Source organism: Apiospora phragmitis (assembly GCF_038363925.1).
Source record: "Apiospora phragmitis strain CBS 135458 chromosome Unknown utg000005l:1.0-4161743.0:1.0-4166827.0, whole genome shotgun sequence".
Classification (NCBI taxonomy): domain Eukaryota; kingdom Fungi; phylum Ascomycota; class Sordariomycetes; order Amphisphaeriales; family Apiosporaceae; genus Apiospora; species Apiospora phragmitis.
The window spans coordinates 1,722,996-1,746,835 of record NW_027117403.1 but is presented as its reverse complement, the minus strand read 5'-3'; the positions used below and the strand labels follow the sequence as shown (position 1 = coordinate 1,746,835).

At 53.2% G+C, this 23,840-nt stretch overlaps 11 protein-coding genes across 11 annotated transcripts; 9 read left to right on the top strand and 2 right to left on the bottom strand.

Annotated features, from left to right (window-relative positions):
* Nucleotides 1-419: 419 nt before the first annotated feature.
* Nucleotides 420-2,526, top strand: PG994_004590 (BTB/POZ domain-containing protein 3; the record flags this gene model as incomplete). Its single annotated transcript, XM_066855999.1, has 2 exons — nucleotides 420-641; nucleotides 730-2,526. The coding sequence occupies 2 exons, from the start codon at nucleotides 420-422 to the stop codon at nucleotides 2,524-2,526; spliced, it is 2,019 nt and encodes a 672-aa protein (XP_066718166.1).
* Nucleotides 2,527-2,968: 442 nt separating this feature from the next.
* Nucleotides 2,969-4,335, bottom strand: PG994_004589 (uncharacterized protein; the record flags this gene model as incomplete). Its single annotated transcript, XM_066855998.1, has 5 exons — nucleotides 2,969-3,221; nucleotides 3,250-3,453; nucleotides 3,531-3,748; nucleotides 3,847-3,940; nucleotides 4,016-4,335. The coding sequence occupies 5 exons, from the start codon at nucleotides 4,333-4,335 to the stop codon at nucleotides 2,969-2,971; spliced, it is 1,089 nt and encodes a 362-aa protein (XP_066718165.1).
* Nucleotides 4,336-7,125: 2,790 nt separating this feature from the next.
* PG994_004588 (uncharacterized protein) lies at nucleotides 7,126-8,200 on the top strand (the record flags this gene model as incomplete). Its single annotated transcript, XM_066855997.1, has 2 exons — nucleotides 7,126-7,767; nucleotides 7,829-8,200. The coding sequence occupies 2 exons, from the start codon at nucleotides 7,126-7,128 to the stop codon at nucleotides 8,198-8,200; spliced, it is 1,014 nt and encodes a 337-aa protein (XP_066718164.1).
* A 1,610-nt stretch (nucleotides 8,201-9,810) lies between these two features.
* Nucleotides 9,811-10,083, top strand: PG994_004587 (uncharacterized protein; the record flags this gene model as incomplete). The annotated part of the gene is made up of 1 exon (XM_066855996.1): nucleotides 9,811-10,083. The coding sequence occupies one exon, from the start codon at nucleotides 9,811-9,813 to the stop codon at nucleotides 10,081-10,083; it is 273 nt and encodes a 90-aa protein (XP_066718163.1).
* Nucleotides 10,084-10,538: 455 nt separating this feature from the next.
* Nucleotides 10,539-11,027, top strand: PG994_004586 (uncharacterized protein; the record flags this gene model as incomplete). The annotated part of the gene is made up of 1 exon (XM_066855995.1): nucleotides 10,539-11,027. One exon carries the CDS (start codon nucleotides 10,539-10,541, stop codon nucleotides 11,025-11,027), a length of 489 nt encoding a protein of 162 aa, XP_066718162.1.
* A 599-nt stretch (nucleotides 11,028-11,626) lies between these two features.
* Nucleotides 11,627-12,278, top strand: PG994_004585 (Mss4-like protein; the record flags this gene model as incomplete). The annotated part of the gene is made up of 2 exons (XM_066855994.1): nucleotides 11,627-11,743; nucleotides 11,826-12,278. The coding sequence occupies 2 exons, from the start codon at nucleotides 11,627-11,629 to the stop codon at nucleotides 12,276-12,278; spliced, it is 570 nt and encodes a 189-aa protein (XP_066718161.1).
* A 372-nt stretch (nucleotides 12,279-12,650) lies between these two features.
* Nucleotides 12,651-13,711, bottom strand: PG994_004584 (NAD(P)-binding protein; the record flags this gene model as incomplete). The annotated part of the gene is made up of 4 exons (XM_066855993.1): nucleotides 12,651-12,814; nucleotides 12,892-13,174; nucleotides 13,254-13,529; nucleotides 13,595-13,711. The coding sequence occupies 4 exons, from the start codon at nucleotides 13,709-13,711 to the stop codon at nucleotides 12,651-12,653; spliced, it is 840 nt and encodes a 279-aa protein (XP_066718160.1).
* A 673-nt stretch (nucleotides 13,712-14,384) lies between these two features.
* PG994_004583 (isoamyl alcohol oxidase) lies at nucleotides 14,385-14,849 on the top strand (the record flags this gene model as incomplete). The annotated part of the gene is made up of 1 exon (XM_066855992.1): nucleotides 14,385-14,849. One exon carries the CDS (start codon nucleotides 14,385-14,387, stop codon nucleotides 14,847-14,849), a length of 465 nt encoding a protein of 154 aa, XP_066718159.1.
* Nucleotides 14,850-15,633: 784 nt separating this feature from the next.
* On the top strand, nucleotides 15,634-17,834 carry PG994_004582 (FAD-binding protein; the record flags this gene model as incomplete). Its single annotated transcript, XM_066855991.1, has 6 exons — nucleotides 15,634-15,646; nucleotides 15,701-16,041; nucleotides 16,190-16,667; nucleotides 17,178-17,377; nucleotides 17,422-17,752; nucleotides 17,830-17,834. The coding sequence occupies 6 exons, from the start codon at nucleotides 15,634-15,636 to the stop codon at nucleotides 17,832-17,834; spliced, it is 1,368 nt and encodes a 455-aa protein (XP_066718158.1).
* Nucleotides 17,835-19,854: 2,020 nt separating this feature from the next.
* On the top strand, nucleotides 19,855-20,670 carry PG994_004581 (Alpha/beta hydrolase fold-1; the record flags this gene model as incomplete). Its single annotated transcript, XM_066855990.1, has 2 exons — nucleotides 19,855-19,931; nucleotides 19,956-20,670. The coding sequence occupies 2 exons, from the start codon at nucleotides 19,855-19,857 to the stop codon at nucleotides 20,668-20,670; spliced, it is 792 nt and encodes a 263-aa protein (XP_066718157.1).
* A 1,194-nt stretch (nucleotides 20,671-21,864) lies between these two features.
* On the top strand, nucleotides 21,865-23,222 carry PG994_004580 (uncharacterized protein; the record flags this gene model as incomplete). The annotated part of the gene is made up of 3 exons (XM_066855989.1): nucleotides 21,865-22,284; nucleotides 22,466-22,789; nucleotides 22,815-23,222. The coding sequence occupies 3 exons, from the start codon at nucleotides 21,865-21,867 to the stop codon at nucleotides 23,220-23,222; spliced, it is 1,152 nt and encodes a 383-aa protein (XP_066718156.1).
* Nucleotides 23,223-23,840: the final 618 nt, after the last annotated feature.

Below are 23,840 nucleotides of genomic sequence, written 5' to 3'. Positions count from 1 at the left end.
ACGTATCAAGAATGTATCAAAGATCGTCAATTGCGCAAAGCGGATCCTGCTTCATCAGCACGCGGAGAGTTGTTCCAAGTATTGCCGTTTGCTTCTTCTCCCGCAGAGCACACGCATCGATATAAAGAATGCCCGATCGATGGCGTTGGCTGGAGCGACGTGACTGGCCTAAAGCTATTACTGGCAGTTCGACTCAGTCCAGCCAGTGAGTAACCCCACCATGAGATCGCCACAGCTATGAGCCATGTAGGTAGGCACGTTATGAATTGTATGAGGTAGCTATCGCCGATTGGAGGTCTTCATGACAAGCCGTCCAAACGTCTCCTCTTATTTCCCCAAAAGGAATATTACCAAGCCGTTTCAGTTTCAATCTTCTTCCCGGTTATTCTATCTTAATAACCTAGTATATATTCGCAATCATGGTCCTCCGCAAGCACGAGCTCGAGGCCAAGCTGAAAGATGACATGCAACTGGTGAAAAGCGGTGTCCTCCGGGACGACAATCCGCTCGACGACAGCGAGGAGTTCAAGGAGCTCCTCCTGGCCTGCCGGAGAGGCGATCTCAAGCGAACTCAGGAGCTCATATCGGCTGGTGTTAATATCAACGGCAAGGATAGGTTTGATTACACCCCGCTCATCATAGTATGCAACCTACAGAATACTGTGTTATAATTGCACTGGATCGGAGATAAGTGAGATACATATTCGCTGACTCGTCGTCATACAACAGGCGAGTCTCTGCGGCCATTTCGAACTGGTGCAGCTGCTTCTGGAGTCTGGAGCCCTGGCTGAGCGAGACACCTTCCAAGGAGAGCGCTGCATATATAACGCGCTCAATGATAAGATACGGAATCTGCTGCTGCGATATGACTACTCCAAATCCACAGATCCCCTGCAGCCATGGGCCGCTCACCTCACATCCCTCCTGTCCAAGGAATCTCCCAAAACCTCGGATATCGAGGTGACGGCGGCAACCGAGACGATTCAGCTCCACAAGTTTATTCTCTCGGCTAGGTCCCCCTATTTCCAGCGGAAGCTGGCCGATGCACCGGAGACGACCACATGGAAGCTTCCCCAGACCATCCCGGTGGACTCCTTCCATGTCGTCATGCGATATGTGTACCTCGGCGACATCCCGCGTGATGTTGTCCGGCCCTGGAGCTCTCACAGCGAGGAGGAGATCCTGACGGGCATCGACAAGATCAGCAAGCAGCTCGAGGTGACCAAGCTATGGGAGGCCATTCTCGGGGCCAGCGACAGGCGGCTAGTGCGCCAACGGCACCAAGACGAGGTGGCGCGGGCTGCGAGTCAGATCGAGGGTTTCTTTTACGACAAGATCATCAAGCACAAAATGGTTGTCGACGTCTCCAAGGTGCAGGACGTCAAGTGGCGTCATGATAATTCGATCTTCGCTAACTGCCTACTTCGAGCCGATGAAGCCGGCTCTGGTACGGAAGATGGCGAGGATGATGAGACGGGCGAAGAAGAAGAAGCGGGCGTTGCGAACGGTATCCCCATTGGGCCCGCGGCAGCGGCGGCGACAGCTCAGGCACAGCAGAACGGCGAGAAGAGGCGGAAGATGAAGGCCACGCTATATCCTGTGCACAAGGCCATGCTCATCCGGTCGCCCTACTTCGAGACCATGTTCTCGTCGCAGTTCATGGAGGCCCAAAAGTCGGAGAACCTGCACGTCGTCAAGGTCGACTGCTCGCCCGAGGTGCTGGAACTCATCCTTGCCTTCCTCTACACCGAGAAGGCCGAGTGCCCGCTCGAGCTAGGGCTCGACTTGCTGTACGCCGCGGACATGCTGTTCCTCGACAAGCTCAAAACCAAGGCCGCCGTCGCCATCAGCGCCCTGGGGAGCGGTAACAACGATGCCTGGGTGGACCGGACGCGCGACGACACGCACCACAAGCAACCACAGTCCAGCGAAGAAGGAGAACAGGCCCAGGAACAGGAGCCCGAGATGGAGCCCATCAACGTCTACGACGTCATCCACGCCGCGTGGGACCTGAAGGTGCAGCGCCTCGAGGAGTTCGCGGCGCGCTACATCGCCTACCGCCTCGAGGACTACGTCGACGAGGACGAGTTCGCCGAGCTGATCCAGGAGTCGGCCGCGCGCCTCACGCGCCGCGAGGAGACCGACACCATCGAGCTCCTCGATGATATCCGCTACTACCTGTCGGAGCGCTTCCGGCTGCGCTTCGAGGACGCCGGGCTCGACGAGATGCTCGACGACGAGGGCGAGATCGACGCGGCGCGGGCGGAGTCGCTGGCTGGCGCCGCTGTGTCACAGTCGCAGTCGCAGGAGACCGGAACAGAGGCGGCCCAGCAGCAGCAGAACGGGGAGGCACCGCCGGACGTCAGGGATGGCGCTGAGCAGGCGGCGAAAGGCGGCGTTAATGGTGTCGTGCGCACGCTAGACGGGGAGTTGGTCGATGATGAATTCGCATCGGATGCGGTCAACTACCAACTCCTGCTGCAGAAAATCGATGGCATGTTAGACGAGCTCAAGCTTGATGCATAGAGGACAAATTCAAAGAAACAGACTATCAATAGAATCGCATATAAGCTGGTACTTTTTCACACAGGGACAATACTTATATAGATAGAAACAACTAGGGAGGCTAACACATTGGGTAGTGAGTGCATCTTTAGCCTGTCTTCCTCATTAACAACGACACACGACGAATTTATCAAGTGGAAGTAGCAGGTATAGGATGAGGGTATCGCATTTCTCGTATTCTCTCATTTATATACAGGCTAAATATATACAGTCATGAATTGAACTTATGGTGCTACAGGGCGGGCATCCCCAACACATGGAAACAACATGGCATTTCTGCACAAGCGAGATCACACGAAGTTGTTCGCCCCTTTCTAGGGTCTCAAACTACTTGGCCAACCCAAGCTGCACCCACGACGCTCTTTAGAGGTTTTGGCCAGACAGACGATTTCGATGTGCCTGTCTAAGAGTACCAGCCGTTCTGCGTCCAGTTGACGACGTCGGCGTCAATCTTCTTCAGGTCCGGCACGCCGAGGTTGGCCGAGTCGCCAGTCAGCTCGTGCTTGAGGATCTGGGCGACCTTCTCGACGCCGGGCTGGCCGAAGGCGTTGGCGTACATAAAGGGACGACCAACACCCACGGCGCGAACACCCAGGGCCAGCAGGCGCAGGGCATCGGTGCCGTAGCGCACCGCCGTCGGCGTACACCTCGATCTGCTGGAACAGGGTGGGGTCCTCCTGGTACATCTCGATGGCGACCTCGAGCGCCGAGGGCGAGCCGTCCAGGTTGCGGCCGCCGTGGTTGGAGAGCACGATGGCCGGCACTTTATGCTCGATGGCGGCCTTGGCCACGGCGGCCGTCTGGACGCCCTTGAGCATGATGGGCAGCTTGGTCATGGTGCGGAACTTCTCCAGGTCCTCCCAGGTGTTGCGCGTCAACTCCACGTTTCTGTGGCAACCAGATTGATTAGTTTACGCTTATTCCACTGGCACACTGAAATAAAGACTTCACGGGATAATACTTACGAGGATCCGACATCGAAGCGGGCGGCACGCTGTCGGCTGGCATCGCCGGGAGAGTCGATGGTCCAGACGATGGCCTTGTAACCGGCCTTCTCAGCACGGTCAAAGAGGGCTTGCGTCTGGGTATCGTTGTTGGGGATGTACAGCTGAGCAAAAAGAGTCTGGTTCTCTGCGGCGTTTTCGGCGATAGTCTCCATTGGCAGTGACGAGTAGAGGGAAGGCTGTGATGGCAATGATCAGCAACTATGACTTTCACAAAACGATAGTATATCGTCACTCACGATGTAGAGAGAATGCCAGCGGCAGCAGCTCCTTTGACCAGGTTGATCTCAGCCTGAGGATGAGCGTAATCGGCCCTGGCGCAGGGGCTGATGTAGAAGGGAGCCGAAAAGTTGTGGCCGAGGATAGAGGTACTAAGCTTGGATTAGACTTCGGGTATTCCGAGACATGGGACATACGTCCTTGTAGTTGCGAGGTAAGCAACTTACGGCAGACTGTCCTGGACCTTGGTGATATCGACCATCGTCCGCGGCTTGAAGCGGTAGCGGTTGTACACCTCGAGGTTGTTCCTGTAAGACCACTCGCCGCCGGCTCCATTGCGGTAGTAGGTGTAGTTCTTGACGGGCAGGGCATTCCGGGCAGCCCACTCGAAGTCGTTCAAGGCGACCATGTCCTTGATGTCAGGCAGGGAGCCGACAGGAAAGTTTGGGCCAAGAGCATCCACGATGCCGGTGTCCGGCTCGTTGAGGAAGGGCCTGGCGGCGAAGACACCCGAAGCCAGGGTGGCGGTGATCAGAGAGTAGCGCATGGTGTAGATCAGGCAGGACGGGTATAGAGAGTGAATAAGGTTAAGATTGGGCTGGTAAAGAGTGACAGCGGTGGGAGTCCCGAAGATGTGAGTGCAGATCGGTGGTCAGGTATGGGAAGTCACGGCAGCCAGCCTTTTATGCTTTGATACTTCAACACCCTCTCTCTGCAGTCCCCATCTGCTGGGGGGGTTTGGTTGTTGCCGACATCCACTATAGCCTAGTCGTATCTATGCCTCTTTCGTCATGTTCGTGGTCGACATGACCTATACCAGGCTTCGAAGCCGATAATCACCGGGGCATGCAACCAAGCTAATTCCCCCTGTCGGCGCATGTCGGCGCCGAGAAATAGATCCTGCAGGCGCACTTAGTAGCATGCAGGCAAGTATGGCAAGGGATTACAAAGGTGGCCGTATCAACTTACTACTAGTCATACTACATCATCCACCAATAGGATAAGTCAAAAGGGCATGAAACCCGGCCAATCTTACTGCTGTGATGCCGTCTAATCCTGGCCAGATTTTAACTTTTATCTTCCCGTTAGGTGGCAGGTGCCAGACGAACCTGTTTGTCGGAAAGGCAAGGAAGAACATTGAAGGCTTCTCGGTCCTCAATTTCCCAAGGGACAGGACACCTGGGACACGGCAGTGGGAGAGTCGCTAGCATGACTCGTGCGAGGCCGCATTACTCCATTAGGAAAATCAGAGTACGGAGTAAAAATGGAAGATTTCAGCCGTTCCTGTGCAGCACGTCAAAATGTCCCGGCGGGTACGGACGAACGCCAAGGATCCATCCAAACCAGAGCCTGGGGGCATTTGCCTCATCTAGATAAGGTGCCAAGCAGGCGTATAAGGAATTTTCTTTGCCTGTCTTCTTCGATCGCAATCCATGGCAGCGTTGCAACGTCAGCTTTCTAATCTCGGACCTTGCACGGAACCTTGCACCGATCCATATATCACACGATGCTATTGCGGCAAGGCAGAGAAGACATGCCAGCATGCCATAAGGTTTGCTCTACTGGATTGCTAGTGCAGCAGATAGAACAGAGCCTCCGCAACGTCATGCCATGCGCGCCATGGTCCCTTCAGGTCTGGTTCGTCGCAGCGAGGAGGACTCGGTACTACGCTGATATCTGTCCATAATGGGATCCCGGATAATAGAGGTCCTACAACGACTCGACTGATATTTGAGAAGAGGTCTGCTTAGTAGAGGAGCGGGATGGCGTGAGGGTGGTATCCGGACATTTGACCAGGAACGTGGTCTCACCTTCCACAATAGGCGTCTTGTCTTCTCTTCTAGGAACTGTAATGCGGTGATTTATAAGACGACATACCCATTTAGTAATGGATGCGAAATTCATCAACTTGTCGAAACCGCCGTCCCTGCCGCTAAAAACTTCCAGTCACCCATGGGGGAAACTGGTGCCTCCCTTTCTCCAAGGTTTCATGATTATTACACACAGGAGCAGTGCATGCAGTGGCCGTGCTATTAAAAGTCGAGACCACCGCCGTGGAACCGGGTTTATGTCCGCAGGTAGCCATGTGGGTTCCCGTTGCATTCCCAGCCGTGCCCAACAAGCGAGACGAGATTATCTAACGGCCAAGCCCTGCCAGGTTCTGTTATCAATCAAATCAGTGCATGCAGAACTCTAGGATGACCTCAGCCGCCTAAGCGAGTAGTCTCATCTCAGCTTAGAGGGATGCTACGTCAAAGTCACGAGGTAGAACAGCTCGCCATATACCCCGAACCATACTTATTTACCTCAGTTAATGTATTTACTACACATTCTCAGACCGTAAGGTTTCATTTTACTTTTGCAAGAAAACCAATAGGACACTTTTGGAGTTTCGAGTAATTAAATGTTGAATATTTCGAAGACTTGGGGTATGGATTTACTCGAGTATCATGGCTGAAGATGGTGCGCATTTCATCTTGAGGAGCGCGAGAACAGTTGCGCTAATCCATAATAGCTTGTTGGGACTCGATCAGAATATAGCATATCTACTCGCCTCGCAGATTCCTCCCACAAATCAACGGCATGATTATGACGATGGAGTCATACTTACGTTCAAGACTTTCCAATGCGGATGACATCCAAGGCGGTCATCGCCGTCCTCGGGTTGACCAGAAAAAGACATGAGCAAAAGAAGCCGCAAAATTGTGGCCTGCTCTGAGCCAGAAGTGTGGATATTGAAAGTGCATGGCTGGCACAGGCTGCAATGCCACAAATGCTAGGCACAGACAGAAATGGCTGGAAAGAGAATGGCAAAATATGAACGGAGGTAGTCAATCAGCTTCAACTGTAGGTAGAAAGGTAGGTACATGATGGGAAACTCCCTGTTAATCGATGCCTGCATTCTTTGTTCAGGAATGTCTCAAGTTGCATCATGGTACGTCCAATGATTACTCGCATATCAAAACGCGACAATGAGAGGTAAGAAGCAACATTCATGATCCGTTGTGATGGAGAGAGATGCTTCCGTCAAAGAGTCGAGCCTTCTGCAGAGTAGCAAACAATAATGGACTTGGGGATAACCATCAAATCTGCGGATACCAGATTAATTCCGTCGCTTCCACCTGACGATGCTGCAGCTTTGGTGACACATCTTAAGATCAAGGTGCAGGATCGCAAGCTAAGTCTCCCTTGCATTCACCCGGGAGATAAAAATAAAATAAAGGAGGGAAAGTCACACAGCGTCATCCTGTGTCTCATCATCTCCCTTCGGTCACTCTACCCTTAACTGCACACCTCCAGCTTGGAGGCAGTGGCAGACCTCCCAGCCAACCCCAGGATGGACAACCGTCTCTCCTCCAAAAGCAACATGAGCGCGCTACTCCCATCACCTCTGGCGAGGACACAGTTCTCTGACTTGCCTACCAACGTGCGCGAGCTCATTTGGGACTACGCCCTCCAGCCCATTGCGCCCAGATGCCACATTCAGGGCAAGAAAGGCTTTATCACGAATAGGCTTGGTCCGCCCGCCATCGGCTGCGTTTCCAGGGAGTCTTTGGCCATCGCACGGCGATATGGCTCTTTCGTCTTCAGGCCCGTGGCTACGGCTGCGACTGCTTCGGATCAGTTGATGACGATGACGATGGTGAGCAATAGTATGCTGCAGAGAACTTGGTTCAACCACAGCTTCGATTACTACATCATCGAGCTTGCGGCTCGCGAATTGCTGGGCTCGCCCATGCGCTGGCCATACCCACATCCCTCCCACGCACTCAAGGAGTCCAAGGAAGCACAAGCTCTCCACCAGCGTATCCAACAGTTCGAACATCGTCCGAACAGCCTGCACCCCATGAGCCGCCTCGTCCTCTGGGACGAGCAGGACGTCGCGGCCCTACCCCGGAAGGAACAACTGCAGAAGTTCCTGCAGGAGGAGCTCGCCGACGCCAAGCGCTTCCCGAACCTGCGCTACATCGACATCGCCGTGAGCCCCCTCGCCGCCGCCCGCGTTCAACCGGTCGTGGGACCCGAACCTGTCGGCCCAGCTGTTCCGGGAGAACCGGCAGGTGCTCGTGGTGCCGCTCGAGGACGAGGCGGAGATGGAGCGGGTCCGGGCCATCCTGAGCACGCGCCCGCGCGCGGCGGGCCGGTGGACGACGTACGACGGGCAGGCGGGCATCTTCATGCGCTACCTCTGCCGCGAGTTCGAGAAGGTCGTCGAGGACTGCAGCGCCAAGTGGTGGGCCGGCACGAAGGCGCTGCTGGAGAAGACGCTGATCGAGGCACGGCGCGAGTACGTCGTCGAGGTGCAGGGGAAGAGCGAGGGGAAGAAGCGGCGCAGTCAGGAGATGCGGTCGACTTACCTGGGCCCTATCAAGTTTCGGCCTGTTTACATGGTCCACTCATTCGATAGGTGAACTTGGCGATCTGGATCGCTGGGCGAAAGGATATACATTGTACGATAAACCACCCAATGAATGAAAAGACTAATGAATCATCTATCGTGAGGTAGTGAACTCGAAGTCTAATGAAATTAGCTGTTACCTGTGCCTAAGGGGGACTTATTAAACATGTAACGGGAGCGGTTGATTAACCTGACTCCTATACTTGTCCGTCACCCCCTATCGAATGAACCAGAGCAATGCCCGAAACCAGACACCTGGTCGCTAACGAAGAGCCCTATATCTAGATAAATAATCAATTACACCTTCGCCCACCAGTCTTACTTTCGTTTTGGCTGCTGCGCAGAGTTAATGTAAATCCACTCAGATCTCCAACGTTTCCCTTTTACCCCCTTGGAGAAGCGTGCCCATTCATAGCGCCGCTCTTTAACAACGTACGTAGATGTCCCTGAAATCGTCATTTTCAGCTGTACTATGAAAGACGGGCCACGAATCTCACATAGTCGCCTAGGCTTCCATGTCATGATTGACGAGTCTGGGCTTTCAGCCGTCTCAGTGACGGAAGAGACCAGATAGTGTTCATACTGCATTATGCTGGCCTCCTAGGTCTGATGTAGGCCGTATATGTGCATGGTTAGTGGGTGGTGTATAGACCCCCCTCAAAGCCCCTAGACTTCGGTTTAATACTCTCGCAACTAATAACAGTACTTGGCGACGGCACCTTGAGTTTTGGAGGGGCCTAGACACGGGATGTCGTGGCAGTACGCTCAACTCAACAAACTCAAACAAACTCAATCCAACTGTTTGCCGCGTTAGACGGATGTCAAGGTGGATGATGATCTAATCTCTTTGCAGCCCTCATTACCAAGAGACCGGTAGGTTATACCGTGATTACGAGTAATACTTGATGGAAAGCTAATCGTATCTGACTCAAGCTTTCTCCTGCCGTTGCCTGATAATACTGATGAGGTTGATATCTGCCGTCGACGGTCCGCACATACACTAAAACCGTCTTTGGCGTTTCTTCAGTTGCGATTTATCCGATAGCGGCCCGTCAAACTTGGCGTCATTTCTCACGAGTAAGACAACCGTCATGATGGAGAATTATTTGACTCCTCCCGCAACGCAGCACTCCATGGCATGGGCCGCAGGCTTTTCTAGGTCTCTAGAGCCTGTCGATCCATATCTGCGCGCATAATTCGGTTCAGGCACGCACGTCTGCGCAGAGAGGGAAAAGTGCCGAACGAGATGTTAATTGCATACCTACGTACGTGTAAGTTAGGCTGGCTTAGCCGAAGATGATCGCCATTCACATATTTGGCTGCTCTTCAGGCAACATGACGTCTAGCCGGCTTCTGTATTGAAACACGTACGATAACTTAGGAATGCATAAAATGCTCCGAGAATGCAGGTCTCAGACTTGGAAAGAAGGTAGGTAGGTATTAGTGACGACGAATGAGGTATTCAGCGGGGAGAAGAAATCAAGTCGTATATAAAAGTAAGCCACGACCTCGTCGTTTACTTACCTTCCTCGAACATAACAAAGTAGAACCACCAGGCATCATATCCCCCTTTCTTTGAAGACATACATTTCCGGATATCTCTCCTTCCCCCCTCTCTCTACGATGACTCAGTGGATGAGAAGAAATGTCCCGTCGGACAAGTACCTGGAGGGTTACGACAAGCGGGTCGCCGACCGCGAAGCGGAAATTCGACGCCCAGGGAGGAAGATCGACGTCATGTCCAATGAGGAATGGGACCGTCGGGATCAGATTGGCAGCCTTCGCAATCAACGGCAAAGGACGTACCTTGAAGAAGTCAGGCGTAGGACCATGGCCATCTGCTACAAGTTGTTCCTCCTTCTCAAAGAGCAGTACCCCTGCGGATGGCATCGATGAATCCATGCACCAAGATGTTGTGGTGGCAGTGTGCAAGAGCGTCACCAAGGGCTTCCTTCTACTCCATTGCCAGATGAGAGGAGCCAATGCCATCTTCCATCAGGACACTTTCCGACACTTTGCGTCCAACGCGCTTGGAGTTCCCGCCTCTTCCAAGAAAATGCGAAATACGATTTCAGCAATGGAAAAGGTAAACGCAATCGGTATTCTCCCAACTAGAGAACAATATACTAAGTATTGTGTTCGCAGGAGTCGCCTACAGAGCCGTGTTCCTCGCAGCTGAAGGAAGACCTTGAAAAGGTCAAGTCATTCATGCCCCTTGTTACCGCACTCGAGTCTGTACCAGGTTACAATGACGATCCGAAGACCCAACGTCAAATTCGATTCTCTGTGGCGAAGAGGTTCCAGAGAGTCAAAAAGGGCAGCAAAAAGCCAGTTGAGAACTTTATCAAGCAATGCCACCAGGCCCTGGAGGGGAGTGGGCCCAAGATTGTGTCATTACCCCGTTCAAGACGGGGCAGAAGGAGGCCATAAAGCTTGCATTCGACAACGAGAAGGACATCTTGGCCTTCGAGCAGTTCTACAATGACACACAGTGGTCCAAGGAGCCGGACACCCTCGTGCAACAGATGAACATGCTGTCCGACATCGTGAACAACGACTCTGCACAGAAGACTCTCGTTGGCGAGATGCTCAAGGAGTACACTGGGTTCAATGAGCTGGTAGAGGCTGCGGCGCCGGCTCGCAACGATGCGTACGGAAGCGACCCGCTTGGCAGTGGACATGAGGGCCAAAACCGGTACTATGCAGCTCTGTCTGAGAATTCCGAGAAGCTCCGGATTCCAAATCTCAAGACTGGCTGGGTCCTTCTGGACGGGTTCGACCACGGTCGGTATGATGTTGGAGACCACCTGGAATCCTGGGGGAATTCTGGAATCATTTGAGACGTTGGGGTTCTGTGGATTCAGGTGTATGCAGTCGTTGTTGGCTCTCTTGCGGTGGTTTCCTTACTCGGGAAGGGTTGTTTTTTGTCGAGGGTATTTGGACGAATCAAGTATGGAAATGGATGGGTTTAGAGCTCCTGGAGCCTTCATTCATTTAGTAGTCTCTCCTTCAATATATCGTTGTGGACCACCATGTGCACAGTCTCAAACAACGGGGATGGTAATCCTGTCTGCGTTACCTTTTCGGATGGATAGCAAGTACTGATACGAAAGGAGTCTTGATGAGACGAAGGTCCCGGGTGCACCTGCATCATGATAACTTGCAGCCGTTTTCCGAAAATGGACGTGGCGTTTCTTCTTATTGGACGAAACATCCGCCAGTGACGTGGGGAGCTCATCAAAAGTCATCCGCAGGGCGTGACCACCTGACAAACAGCAAAACGATTGACAACCAAGTGAGATTTAAATACAAACCCCCAGAAGAAAGGAAGCGAAAGCAAATTCAACTAAACATCTCTTATGGTTCTCTCTCCAATTGAGGCGAGACTTTATTACACCCCTTTTCTGTCCTGCCCTGTCCTGTCCTGTCAACTGCAACGATGGCGGCACCAACCCCAGAGAACTTCCCCAAACCCCAGAGCATCACCGGTGGGTGTCTCTGGGGCTCGATTCGCTACAAGGTGGACTTCCCTGAACATCACGACTTCTTACAGTGGGTCAGTACATACCTACCTACCTTAATATCAATCCTCTTTCCTCCCTCCCCCGAAGTGAATGCTCACGCATCGTCAATCGCAGAGCGGCAGCTGCCAATGCACCCAATGCCGGCGGCAGACGGGCACGCTGGTCTTCTACGCGCACTCGGTGCCGCTGCGCTGCCTGACTTACGTTCCGTCTTCCGGCTCCTCTCTGACGGCCGCTGAGAAGCCGAAGTCGCTGAAGAACTTCGTGGCCACGCCCGAGCACCAACGCGGCTTCTGCACCGACTGCGGCAGCCTGCTGTACTGGCGCGACGAGAAGCGCGACGACGTGGAGCTCGCGCTCGGATCGGTCGACCCGGAGTTCCTCGTCGGTGGCGGTGGTGGCGGCGGCGACGGCCCATCTACCGGCTATGGGTTCGCGCTGGCCAATTGTTCGGGCCAGAACGTCTTTTGCGGCAATGAGATCAAGGGGGTGACGGATGGGTATGCGGTCAATCAGAGAGGCGCTCGCTGGGTGAAGAGTAGTGAGCATGGGGCTCGGATGCCTTGAGCTGTCCCGACTGACTTTTGACGTTGCTATCAGTTTCAACACTACATACATAGATAAATAATAGTTGCAAAACCCACACTGGGTCCAGTGGCACCAAATGATCCTTTATCCGTCGAGACGGCATAACTTGGTGGAAGGAAGTGCTTTCGCCATTAAGGGGATACATCACAGGCCAACAATATAATCACTAATAACAAGCTTGCAACTTGTGACTGTAAACGTAAGTGACCCATTCCTAGAGGAGTGACTTCCCCAGAGACAGTGTCACAGCTAATCACCTTTCGGGCATGTCTCGAACGACGCACCAAGCCATCGTAACTATCGCCGCTTAGCACTTCCTAGATTGGCCGAAGGAATACAATTTGAATCGGTCTAGGGAAGGCCCTTGAAGCCTGCGGTCATGAAGAGTCCGTTGCCGATCTTTTCTTTTTGCGCTTGTAGCTCATCAACGTCCCAGTTTGCCCAGGTGGTGCGGCCTCGTAGGAACGCGGCCTCGGGACTCGCCATCCACACAAGAAAATGGGCAGGCAATTGCACTGAAGAATTAGGACGAATGTCAGCGTACTTTATGGCCGTGGCTAAGTAGACTGAAGGGGAATCTGAATCGGCTTACCTGTATCCATGGGAAGCTGGTCAGCTACGCCACCACTTCTGTTGAAGTTGTCAGTCTCGACCATGCCCGGGTTCACGGTGGCAACGAAGAGACCAGGATTCTCCGCCGCCAAGAACTCGTAAACTTTGGCCTGAGCGAGCTTAGAGGAGATGTAGGCTGATAGACCAGGCAAATAGGACGTGGGCACAAGCGAGGTATCCGAGGTCAAGCCAAGGATGGTTGCATGCGTGTCTGCTGTTGGAATGAAAGCCTTGGCTGCCAGCAACGTTCCCATGACGTTCGTCTGCACGTTGGTTGCTCAGATCATGTAAGCATGTAACTTTTAAGTAAGAAAGAAAAGAGGGGCGGGAAAGGAGACTGACCTCGAACCCTTTCCACCACTCTCCTGGTGTAGATAGGGTGACCGGTGCAGTATCTGGACAATAGCCGGAGGACAGCACGAGTACTTGCCACTTGCCTATGGCAGCAGCTGCATCCCCCAAGCTCTTCGTGTCTGTCATGTCGGCGATGTGGACGGAAGCGGACGATACTGCCTCGGCCGTCTTCTTGAGAGTGGCGTCGGTGCGGTCCAGCAGGGCCACATGGGTTGCTCCAGCGGCGGCGAATGCCAGCGCAGTCTCTCGCCCGATCCCACTCCCCTACAAGATGTGTCAGCTGATGGGCACCGAAGGAGAGCACAGCAAGAGATTTGAACTAGACATACTGCCCCGACGATAACCACGGTCTTGTCGGCCACACTCAGCTCTGGGCGCGAAGGGGAAATGGAATCATAGGTATCGTTGCGCCATGTGGCAGTGGGACACGCGAACGGAGGCTGCATCTCTCTGTGTGCCGTGATCTGATCTGATTCAGAAGAGGGACGAAGCAAGACACCAGTCAAAGATTCAGGTACTGCTTGTCATGAATGGATCGTGTTCATGTGAAGTGGATGGATGGTTCGTCTTCGTGGGAATTGTAAAATGGTTCTAACTGTTTGATGAGGCGAGCAGCCCAAAAACGAAGACCCATGAAGAGAACATCTATGATTTTGAAGGCAATTGTCCAGATGAGGGGGTTAATACCCCCTTGCGTGGGAGGAAGGGCCATGGATGAGACGGAATGAACAAGCCGGGGCCACGGGGGCCACGTCGGTAGGCAAGGGGCAGAAGCAAGGGGACAAGATAAGGGGGACAAGACCTTGCCGTGCATATCTATCGGATGTTCCGGGATAAAATCCTTCCATGGTCGTTTGAAGGTGACGGTTCCGCCCCCCGGCGACAATAGGCTGCTAGACAGACCGTTGCGCGCCGAAGGGTACAACACGCTGGATGTTGGCCACACTGGCAATGCGTCTTTCTTTCATTTGGGCCACTTGATTAATACTGCCAGGTTTTTATTGCTAAGGGGCAGTTTTCTTCACTTCATATAACTTTCTACTCTACTACTACTACAACTACGTGCCTCAGCTTTCAGCACTTCTCAATCGAGTCACACGAGATGTTTGGGGAATCTAAATGGCAATCACTGACCAAGACTCAAGTCCAGACGGTGGCCTTGACTTCCATTGTTGCCCTTTTCGGGGCCGTGTGGATAGCGACGTCGCAGCCACGAGTGCAGCCGTGCTGCCGGTGCTTCCCGGGGACGATTGTTGGCCGTCGCCTGAAGAATGGAACGACTTCAACGAAACTATCAGCGGTGGTCTGATTGCTACCGTGCCAATCGCTAGCCCATGCCACGATAGCTTTCCTGGGGTTGAGTACGACGCCGAAAAGTGTGCCGACATCCAAGCAAACTGGGCTCGCCCTTCGTTTCACTTCGCGACCGCCCATTCTCCCATGACTTCCTTCTTTGCCAACTTGAGTTGCGATCCATTCACGCCTCGCGATACTCCATGTATTGGCGGCGCCTATGTTTCTTACGCCGTCAACGCCTCCGGTGTGTCCAACTACCGCGAAACGGTACCATCCCCCACCACATAGCGGGACAGCAAACCACACCAACACCCCCTTTACTTCTGTATAAGTGATCTAACACCCCTTTCAAGTAGTTAAATAGTTAAATACATCATTTTAATGAGAATCGCACGCTCTATAAGATTCTGTAGGTTGCGAGCTAATCGCGGCGCTCGGGGCTTGGCATACCGGCGCTAGTCTCAGGTGATATTCGCTGTGCGTTGCGAAAATCTGAAATCTTTGACCTGCTACCCTTGACTGTTGCCCCCTATACCTCCACCAGTATACGCCCTCGTTATAGTCCGAAATGGCCCCCCCTAACTATACCGAGGAAGACCTCTTCGAGGCAGTATTCGACGTCACTGACAATGGCATGTCACTCAACAAATCAGCGCAGAAGCATAGTGTGCCGAAGCAAACCCTGTCTGCTCGTATGAGAGGAAGAGGAGGTCGAGATGAAGTCGAAAAAGAGTCGAGATTGACCCCTGGAGAAGAGCAAAGGCTGGTTAACTGGATTATACGTCAAGAGTCTCTCGGATACGCCCCCTCCCATGCTCAGATCCGTGCCTGTGTGGTCAATCTTTTGACCAGGGATGGAGAGGACATGGAGAGAAGCCCATTGGGCCTGAATTGGGTGAATAGATTCGTCCATCGTCATGAGGGGGTAAAGACAAAGCTCGGCAAACGTCAGGAGGCAGTACGATTCGACAATTTCACCCCCAAGGCCGTCAACTAGTACTTTGACGTACGTGAGGGTCAATATGGTTGGATCAAGCCGGAGAATACAGTCAATGTCGATAAGGGCGGCATCATGGCTGGATTTGGTGAGCCCCCCTGAATCTCCAGTCGATTCTGAGCCTATACTGACTATATGACAGGTCTGGATAGTCTGGTGGTTGGTTCTGCCGAGCCCAAGAAGAAGACCTTCTTGAAAGGGGCTCAGACTCGTGCCTGGACCTCGTTCATCGAGGCAGTAACTACGGATGGCCGAGTTTTAAAGCCCGGAGTGATATTTAAGGGGAAGGACCTTCAGAAGCAATGGTTTATCGATAAATTTAGGAGAACAGCCGATTGGTACTATATTACTAGTCCAAACGGATGGACCGATAACCATATCGCAGTCGAGTGGTTGAAGCAGGTCTACCTACCCCAGACCAAGCCGGCCGATGAAGGAGAAGCTCGATTGATTATACTAGATGGTCATGGGAGTCACGCACAGGTAAGTGCTTATTTTTCTAGTTTCTTTACGGCTATATTCTGCCAGCTAAAGTTGCTGACCCCTTTTCCAGGATGAATGAATGGCCGAATGCTTCCTCAACAACGTATACTGTTATTATCTGCCGGCCCACACCAGCCACGGCCTTCAGCCACTCGACAATGGTGTATTCAACTCCCTGAAGGCCTATTACCGCAGAGAACTTGGAAAGCTGGTTAGTTTGACCGATTCCCGGCCTGTTGACAAGGTCAACTTCATCAGATGTTACGCCAGAGCTCGAGAGGCCGCTTTCACGAAGCAGAATATAAAGTCTGGGTGGAAAGTGACGGGCAACTGGCCTATTTCACGTCGGCAGGCCATGAACCATCCGGAGATCCAAGAGGATCGAGTTGCTGGACCAGTCGACCAGCCCCCTGAAAGGGCCCCTGACGACTCCCCCTCAACACCAAAGAATTCTCGTGAGATCAAGGATATGGGGGCCGGAAAGAGTCCAACCACCAGAAGATTGTTCGGAAAGGCCGCCCATGCATTTGAGGGCCAACAGAGTCAGTTGGCAGAGAAGGATGCGACTATAGCATCACTTCAAGAGGAGTTGGACCGCCTCAAGCGCGGGAAGAAAGAGAAAAGCCGTAACGAACCCCAATCGCCGGTTTATTACTGTATCAGAGGCGCTGGCAGCTGGTGAGCCTATACTAGCTATAGAAGAGGCTGAACCAGCCCCTGGACCAGCTAGACGAGGCCGGGTGCTAGTACCAGTAGAAGAGTCAGAAGAGTCAGAAGATGAGAAGAAGAACCCCCTCAGATCCGGACTAGATCTGGTCGGGTGGTGAAGCGGAAGCAATGGGATTAAACACCAAGAAATTCTCGTCGGATTGCTATATAATACGTCTGAATTGCTTCACATCTAAATATACTATTCGTGGGCGGAACATAGCCCCTTTAACAGAGTTTTGCTGTCCCGGTATGTGGTGTGTCCCGGTATGTGGTGGGGATGGTAGCGTTCGCCAAGAAGCACAACATCTGGCTAGTAATTCGAAATACTGGTCACGACTATATGGGAAAGTCCACCGGGGCCGGTACGCTCGCTCTATGGACTCACAATATCAAGGCCTTGTCTGTGCTAGACTAAACCTCCACAGCCTACGCCGGGAAAGTCATGAAGATCGGCGCTGGCGTCCAGGCTTCGGAAGCTCAAGCGTTGGCCAAAGCAAACGGCTTGGTCGTCGTCGACGGGGACTGTCCATCTGTGGGAATCGCGGGCGGCTACACGCAGGGCGGTGGAACTAGCCCTCTAGCCTCCAAGTTTGGGCTCGCGGCCGACCAGGTGCTGGAGTGGGATGTACTCACTGGCAGGGGGGGTTCCTGACGGCGACACCTACCCAGAACTCCGATCTCTATTGGGCTCTCTGCGGTGGTGGAGGAGGCACTTACGGCGTCGTCCTCTCCATGACAGTCAAACTGCATCAATATCAGCCGACGGCAGGCGCTACTCTTAGTTTTGCCGAGCCATTAGACGTGTATTGGGACTTGGTTCGGGTGTTTCTAATGAACTTGCCCACCATCCTGGATGCCGGCGCTACTGTTTATTTCCAATTACTACCAGGGAATACCTTCTCGTTGCCACAATCCTATTTCCTTGGGGGTAATGGGCAAGATCTTGAGCACCTCTTCCAGCCAACGACTCAGGCCCTCAAGCAGAGTGGAATACCTTACAGTTAGCATCTTACCCCTTATCCATTCCCCGCTGCAACCCTCGGTTTTATTCATACTAACCACTTGTTCTTTTCATAGCATAGAATTCTCGCGACTTTCCTGCCTTCCGGGACGCATTCAACACATTAAATCCCGAGATGAATGTTTCCGAGATTAACCTTGGCGGCCTCCTCATTCCTCGATCTCTTGTCATGTCTGATGGGTCGGCAACTTCTCTCGTTTCCGCCATTAAGTCAATCTCGACTCAAGGCGGCATAGTTGCCGCGATTGCAATGGATGTCAGCCGCCCGCCAACCTTCCCGAATTCTGTTCATCCTCTCTGGCGTGAGTCGTTATTTCTGACGTTTCTCGGCACGTACGTATTTCAGGATTAAATTTTCTATTTCTTGTCTCGGTCGGTAAGCTGACTCGCTCTTGTAGGATTTATGATCGGTTAAACATGAAAAACAATATCATAGACCAAAGAACAGTCACTCACGTCTTCGATCCTACTCTCGAAGAGATAACGCCCGGGGGAGCTGCGTATCTGAACGAGGCTGACATCCATCAGCCTGACTGGCAGAATGTATTCTATGGAGCAAACTATCCCAGGCTGACAGCTATCAAAAAGGTTTACGATCCGGACGGAATCTTCTGGGGTCCTACAGCGGTCGGAAGCGAAGGGTGGAGTGTGTCTGGAGATGGACGACTCTGTAAGACTCCAACTTTGATGATTGCCATTCTCTATGGTCATGTAAAATTACAACTTCAGAGTTCCTGCCTTATTAAACAGGGAATGAGGTATGGAAGGACTGGATGGCTGGCTGTGCGTTCTTCTCAAGTCGTAACATTGAGTATATTTGCTACCTCAGGTAAAATACTTCATGTTGGTTTAGTCCTATTCAAAATAGAAAGCCCCCACCGGTAGATGTATCAAATTATATGTAAGGGATATCAGATTACATTGCATATGTGCCTAACCAGCATAACCGTAGGTAGCGAGGGAGGGAGAGGGAGGGGGATAGAGGGGGGGAGAGACCACCCAGCAGTTTACTCTGCCCTCTTGCCGCCATTTGCACTGGGCTCTTATTGTCACATTGGACAAACTTGCTATCTATAGACCAATAATTGCATAGATTGTCTCCATCATCCAATCAATCGAGATGCCAGATGTATACACAGACAATATGACTCGCCTCCCGAGCGAGGCCGTGAGGTATATCTGTCTCTCTACCATCAGCTCTCAATCGTACCCCGAGTAACAGAACAGGCCAGACTTAACGAGCAACTCGATCTCATGACAGAGTATGAGTGCACTGTGGCAGCTATCACTGGCATGCAACTGACCGTCGACACAGGAACATCGGATATATTCTACACTCCTGGATCGACCTCCCATCCATACCACGGGTTGCTGATATCGGGACTGGGACGGCGAGGTTTCTGCTACGCCTCCAGCCTACGAGTCCCGATGCTGTGCTAGAGGGTTTCGATATATCCTCGGACCTTTACCCGCCCCAAAGTACAATAACTCCCAATGTATCTCTATATGTGTGGGACATGAAAGAGCCCGTTCCGAGTGAAATGCATGGGAAGTACGACTTGTCCACGCACGCATGCTCGTCACGGAGATGCTGCCCAGGATGGGAGCCTACGGTTCGGAGCCTCATGCAGTGGGAAGAATGCGACTTCGTGAACGCCGAATACCTACAGAGCAACCCGAGCTCTCCCGTCCAGAAGACGAGGGAGATACATTCGGGGTGGCGGATGCAAGTTCAATCAATACTCTTGACAGTAAGGGGTGGGGGGTTTGGGGGCTAGAAAGGACTAACAGCTACGCAGAATATGAGTGGTCGGATATCACATATACCCGCCCCTCCCGGCATGCCGGTTGTTTGTCTAAGCTTACGCCTTGCATTCTGGACACTGCGTAGGCAGAAACCTCGCGAGGCAGCCACCTACAGCTGATAACCAAGTTTTGCTCGACCTACTTCATCTCTTCGCCTCATCTCAACCCCGAACCAATCTCTCCGGCTTCATTCGCATACCACTATCCATACCACTATCTAATCCACCTATAGGTTCCTCTCGGCATTGATCACCTATCAACCGGTCTCGATCGTCATGTCCAAGCCATTCTTCGTTCCTCTTCATGGAGCCTGGCACACGTCCAAGTGCTTCACACCTCTGATATCTGCTCTGTAAGAGGCTGGATTTGACAACAGGGTCGTTTGCCCAGCTCTACCCTCATCAAATGCCACGCCACTCCCGAAAGACTGGAACGCGGACGTTGAGGCCATTCAGACCACGGTCTCCAAGCTCGTCGAGGAACATGACGTAGTGGTTGTCATGCACAGTTTCAGTGGTCTGACAGGGGGAACAAGTCTTGAGGGCTTAGACAAGCAATCATGTACGGCTAAGGGATTCACAGGTGGCGTCATCCGGCTGGTCTACATTGCTGCTTTCCTAGTCCCGGAGGGGTTTCAACACTCACCCGCTGGAACACGTGACAATATGGTCCCTCAGATGAAGACCGATATGGATGTACGTGGGCGTCTCTTATCTGCCATCCGCGCTAGTCAGATACAGGCCGGCTCGATCACCATCCTGCCAGAGGATGCCAAGGATATGTTCTACCAGGACGTCGATGATGCGACCTCGGCAAAGCTGGCAAAGGATCTCCAGGCCCAGAGCCTCGGGGCCTATTGGTGCAAGACAACGTTTGCGGCCTGGCGGTACATCCCGACCACTTATATCATCTGCAAGCGGGATGTGCCGACTACTGTGGCTGCGATTCATTGGCTGATTGACACGGCGAAGGCAAGTGGTCCGCATAAAATTGACTGTGTCATCGAAGTCGACGCTGGGCATTCTCCATTCGTCAGTAAGCCGCAGTGGCTTGCCGACACCCTCCTCGCCGAAGCCAACCGAGGACTCTAGGAACGAGCCTATGATTCCGTCAAGCTGGGCTCGATGTCTCGAGGCCAAGCACAAGGTGGGCCAGATCTGGAGAGTGCGCCCCAGGACAATGTAATGGACCGGCTTTACCCCTTGACCCAAACCACAGCTACGCGGATTGATACGGACGGTCACGATGGCTCCTACCCAGCAGATCCACTCGCCCCTAGCGAAAGAAACATCGACAGAGAACTGGGCCAAAACGGTGGACCGAATCTGTTACATCTGATTGGTGGCATGAGCAACCCAGAATGGTTGCACGTCGTGTGATTGGTCAAGTTTAGTTATCACGCGCTATTTGCTCTTTGGCCAGCGCTCAATCAACAGGATCGACTCAATTCAGCTCGACATCGGAGCAAAGTTGTCGCAACTCTTTAGAACAGCCTCTTATGGCAGAAAATTGAAGCTATACACTGATACGATCATGAGAAGAAACACTCAACTGACTGATCATTAACTTTGGTATATGTTGAACCCAATGTGGTCGACAATTGAGCTGGGCCGGGCAGTGCGCAGGCTGTCTGCCAACTGCCAGCTGCCAACCAAGCTTCTGGCCCCGCCAGTCCAGCCTATGAGATTTAATTGGCATCACGTAATATGCCATTCGAGTATTATGCGAGCGATGCTGTATATCTTTTAGTGTAGGTCTGGTTAGTCCGGAGTCTTGTTAAAGGCACTTCTGCACACGCACATTAGAACCCCAAATACAGGCGAGCACGGGAATCCCAAAACAGTATACTCATAATCTCCTGATGTCGTCCGCTATATTACTTGCTCTAGTAAAAGCATCGTGGATCTGGTGGTAGTCTAATGCACTCCCGCCCGGGATTAAGCTTGAGTCCTGCCTGTGATTCGCGAAGCGGAGTTAAGTACGGTGATAAGCTGCCCTTGGGCCTTGCTGCTACGGTGCTCACTAAGGCGCAGTAAGCAACAATACTATCGTAGGAGCCACTCTATTGACCAAGCCGGATGAGGTACTGGACGGCGTGAATAACGAAAGGGTATGATTTGAGACGTTGGTAAGGTATATAAGGAGTCATTGTCGCGCCTTTTCACTTTGTCCGCTGATGCCTTAGAACGACATCTCCCTTAAGAGCCCCCTTTCCCCATTCAGATCTCAAAGTATATTATTCCCAAAGCTCCTTCCATATAATTATTACCACTTGGTCGTTGGCCATGTCGCTAGTCTCACGGACCCTCTTCCAGCTGACCGGCCGCTACGCCGAGCGCAACCGCTGGGAGAACCTGGCGGGGCCGGGCGACTCGCGCCCGACGGGCCTGCAAGTGGTCGAGGACGAGGGGCTCCTCGGCGATGGCGGCAGCACCTGGGGCTTTGACGAGGTCTGCCTGGTGACGGGCGTCTCCTCGGGCGCCGGAACGGAGACGGCGAGGGTCTTGGCCGCCACGGGCGCCACCGTCTACGGCACCGCCCGCGACCTGGACAAGGCCCGCGCCGCGCTGGGCCCGGAGCTGCTGGCGACCGGCCGCGTGCACGTCCTGCTCGTGGACCAGGCGGACCTGGCCAGCGTGCGGCGCTGCGCCGCCGAGTTCTGGAAGCGCAGCGATAGGTTGAACGTTTTGGTGAACAACGCTGCTGTGAGAGAAACCCCCTTTTTCCTCTTTTCCCGTTCGTGTTCGCCGTAATAACTTCTACGAAAGCACCCCTAACCAACCCCTAATTTCCTTCTTCCATTTTGGGAATGTACTTACCTATCTACCTACCTTGTTTGAGCGGAGCATACCTAACTGACAACCACTTCTTTTTTTCCTTGCCCAGGTCATGAACACACCCTCAAGTTACACCGAAGACGGCTTCGAGCTCCAGTTCGGCACGAACCACCTGTCGCACTTCCTGCTCTTTCACGAGCTGCGCGACCTGCTCCTCGCGAGCTCGACCCCGGCCTTCCACTCGCGCGTGGTCAACGTCAGCTCGGCGGGCCACAAGTACGGCCCCCTGGACCTCGACGACGTCAACTTCACCGCTTCTCCCTCCACCCGGCCCTACAGCGGCTGGGCCGCGTACGGCGCATCCAAGACGGCCAATATCTACATGGCGACGCAAATCGAGCGGCTTTTCGGCACCACCAACAAGAACAACGGCGTTATTAGTTCTTCCTCGCCCTCAGGCTCTTCCTCCTCATCGGGAGCACAACAACAAGAAGGGAATAATCCACGGCTACGCCGTCCACCCCGGCGCCTTCGAGAGCCCCAACCTGCAGAAGCACAGCGCGGCCGAGATGGCGGCGGCGAACGCGGACCCGCGCGTCCGGACGTACATGACCGACGTCCGCCAGGCGTGCGCGACGAGCGTGTACGCGGCCGTCTCGGCGGAGCTCGAGGGCCGCGGGGGCCTGTACTTGGAGGGCTGCGCCGTGGCCGGGCCGGCGCCGGCGGACACGGCGGACGTGCTGGAGTACGGGTTCGGCGGCTGGGCGTTCGACGAGGCGCTCGAGGAGCGGCTGTGGGAGAGGAGCCTGGAGTGGGTTGGGGCAGTATCGTCGTCGTCGTCTTCGGTGGGACCACATGCCGGATGATCATTAGTAAGAAGTAAGAAGGAGTTAGTAGTAGGATTTATTGTTCATCGTCGACAAAGAGACAGTTCCGTTTTACCGCCCAAGAAGCATGCAGCATACATAATCCAGACGCGCGTAACCCTCGTAGATCACATAACCAGAAGCCATGTCGTCAAACCACAGATCAGTTAAGCCATTTGGGGACGAGGGACGGACTATTCCCTTGTCACTACTGTTATATGACATCGAGTGTGGATAAGGCCCCCGCGGGTAGTTGATATGACTGACCCGATACTCCGTAGATTCTGTTTCGCTCGATATAGTGGGCTTCTCCAGCCAAACCCGCATAAGCGAAGCAACCTATTACGGCATTTGATGCAGACTTGCTGGAGCCATCGTGGGGTTGATCCCAACAGCCAGACTGCCAACTGCTGCTCGCAAGAAGCCGGATGCCTTGTATTGCTCGTCCCAGAGCGATGTGGCATGATGTATGTAATGATCGTGCCACATAGTATAGGACGCCGCCAAAGAGAAGAAAAGCCTCCGGAGGTATACGATGAGAGAAAGTACGGATGTCCGACTGTTATTCTAAGTAAGTAACTCGACAGTCAATCAAACCGTACACATAATCAATATAGA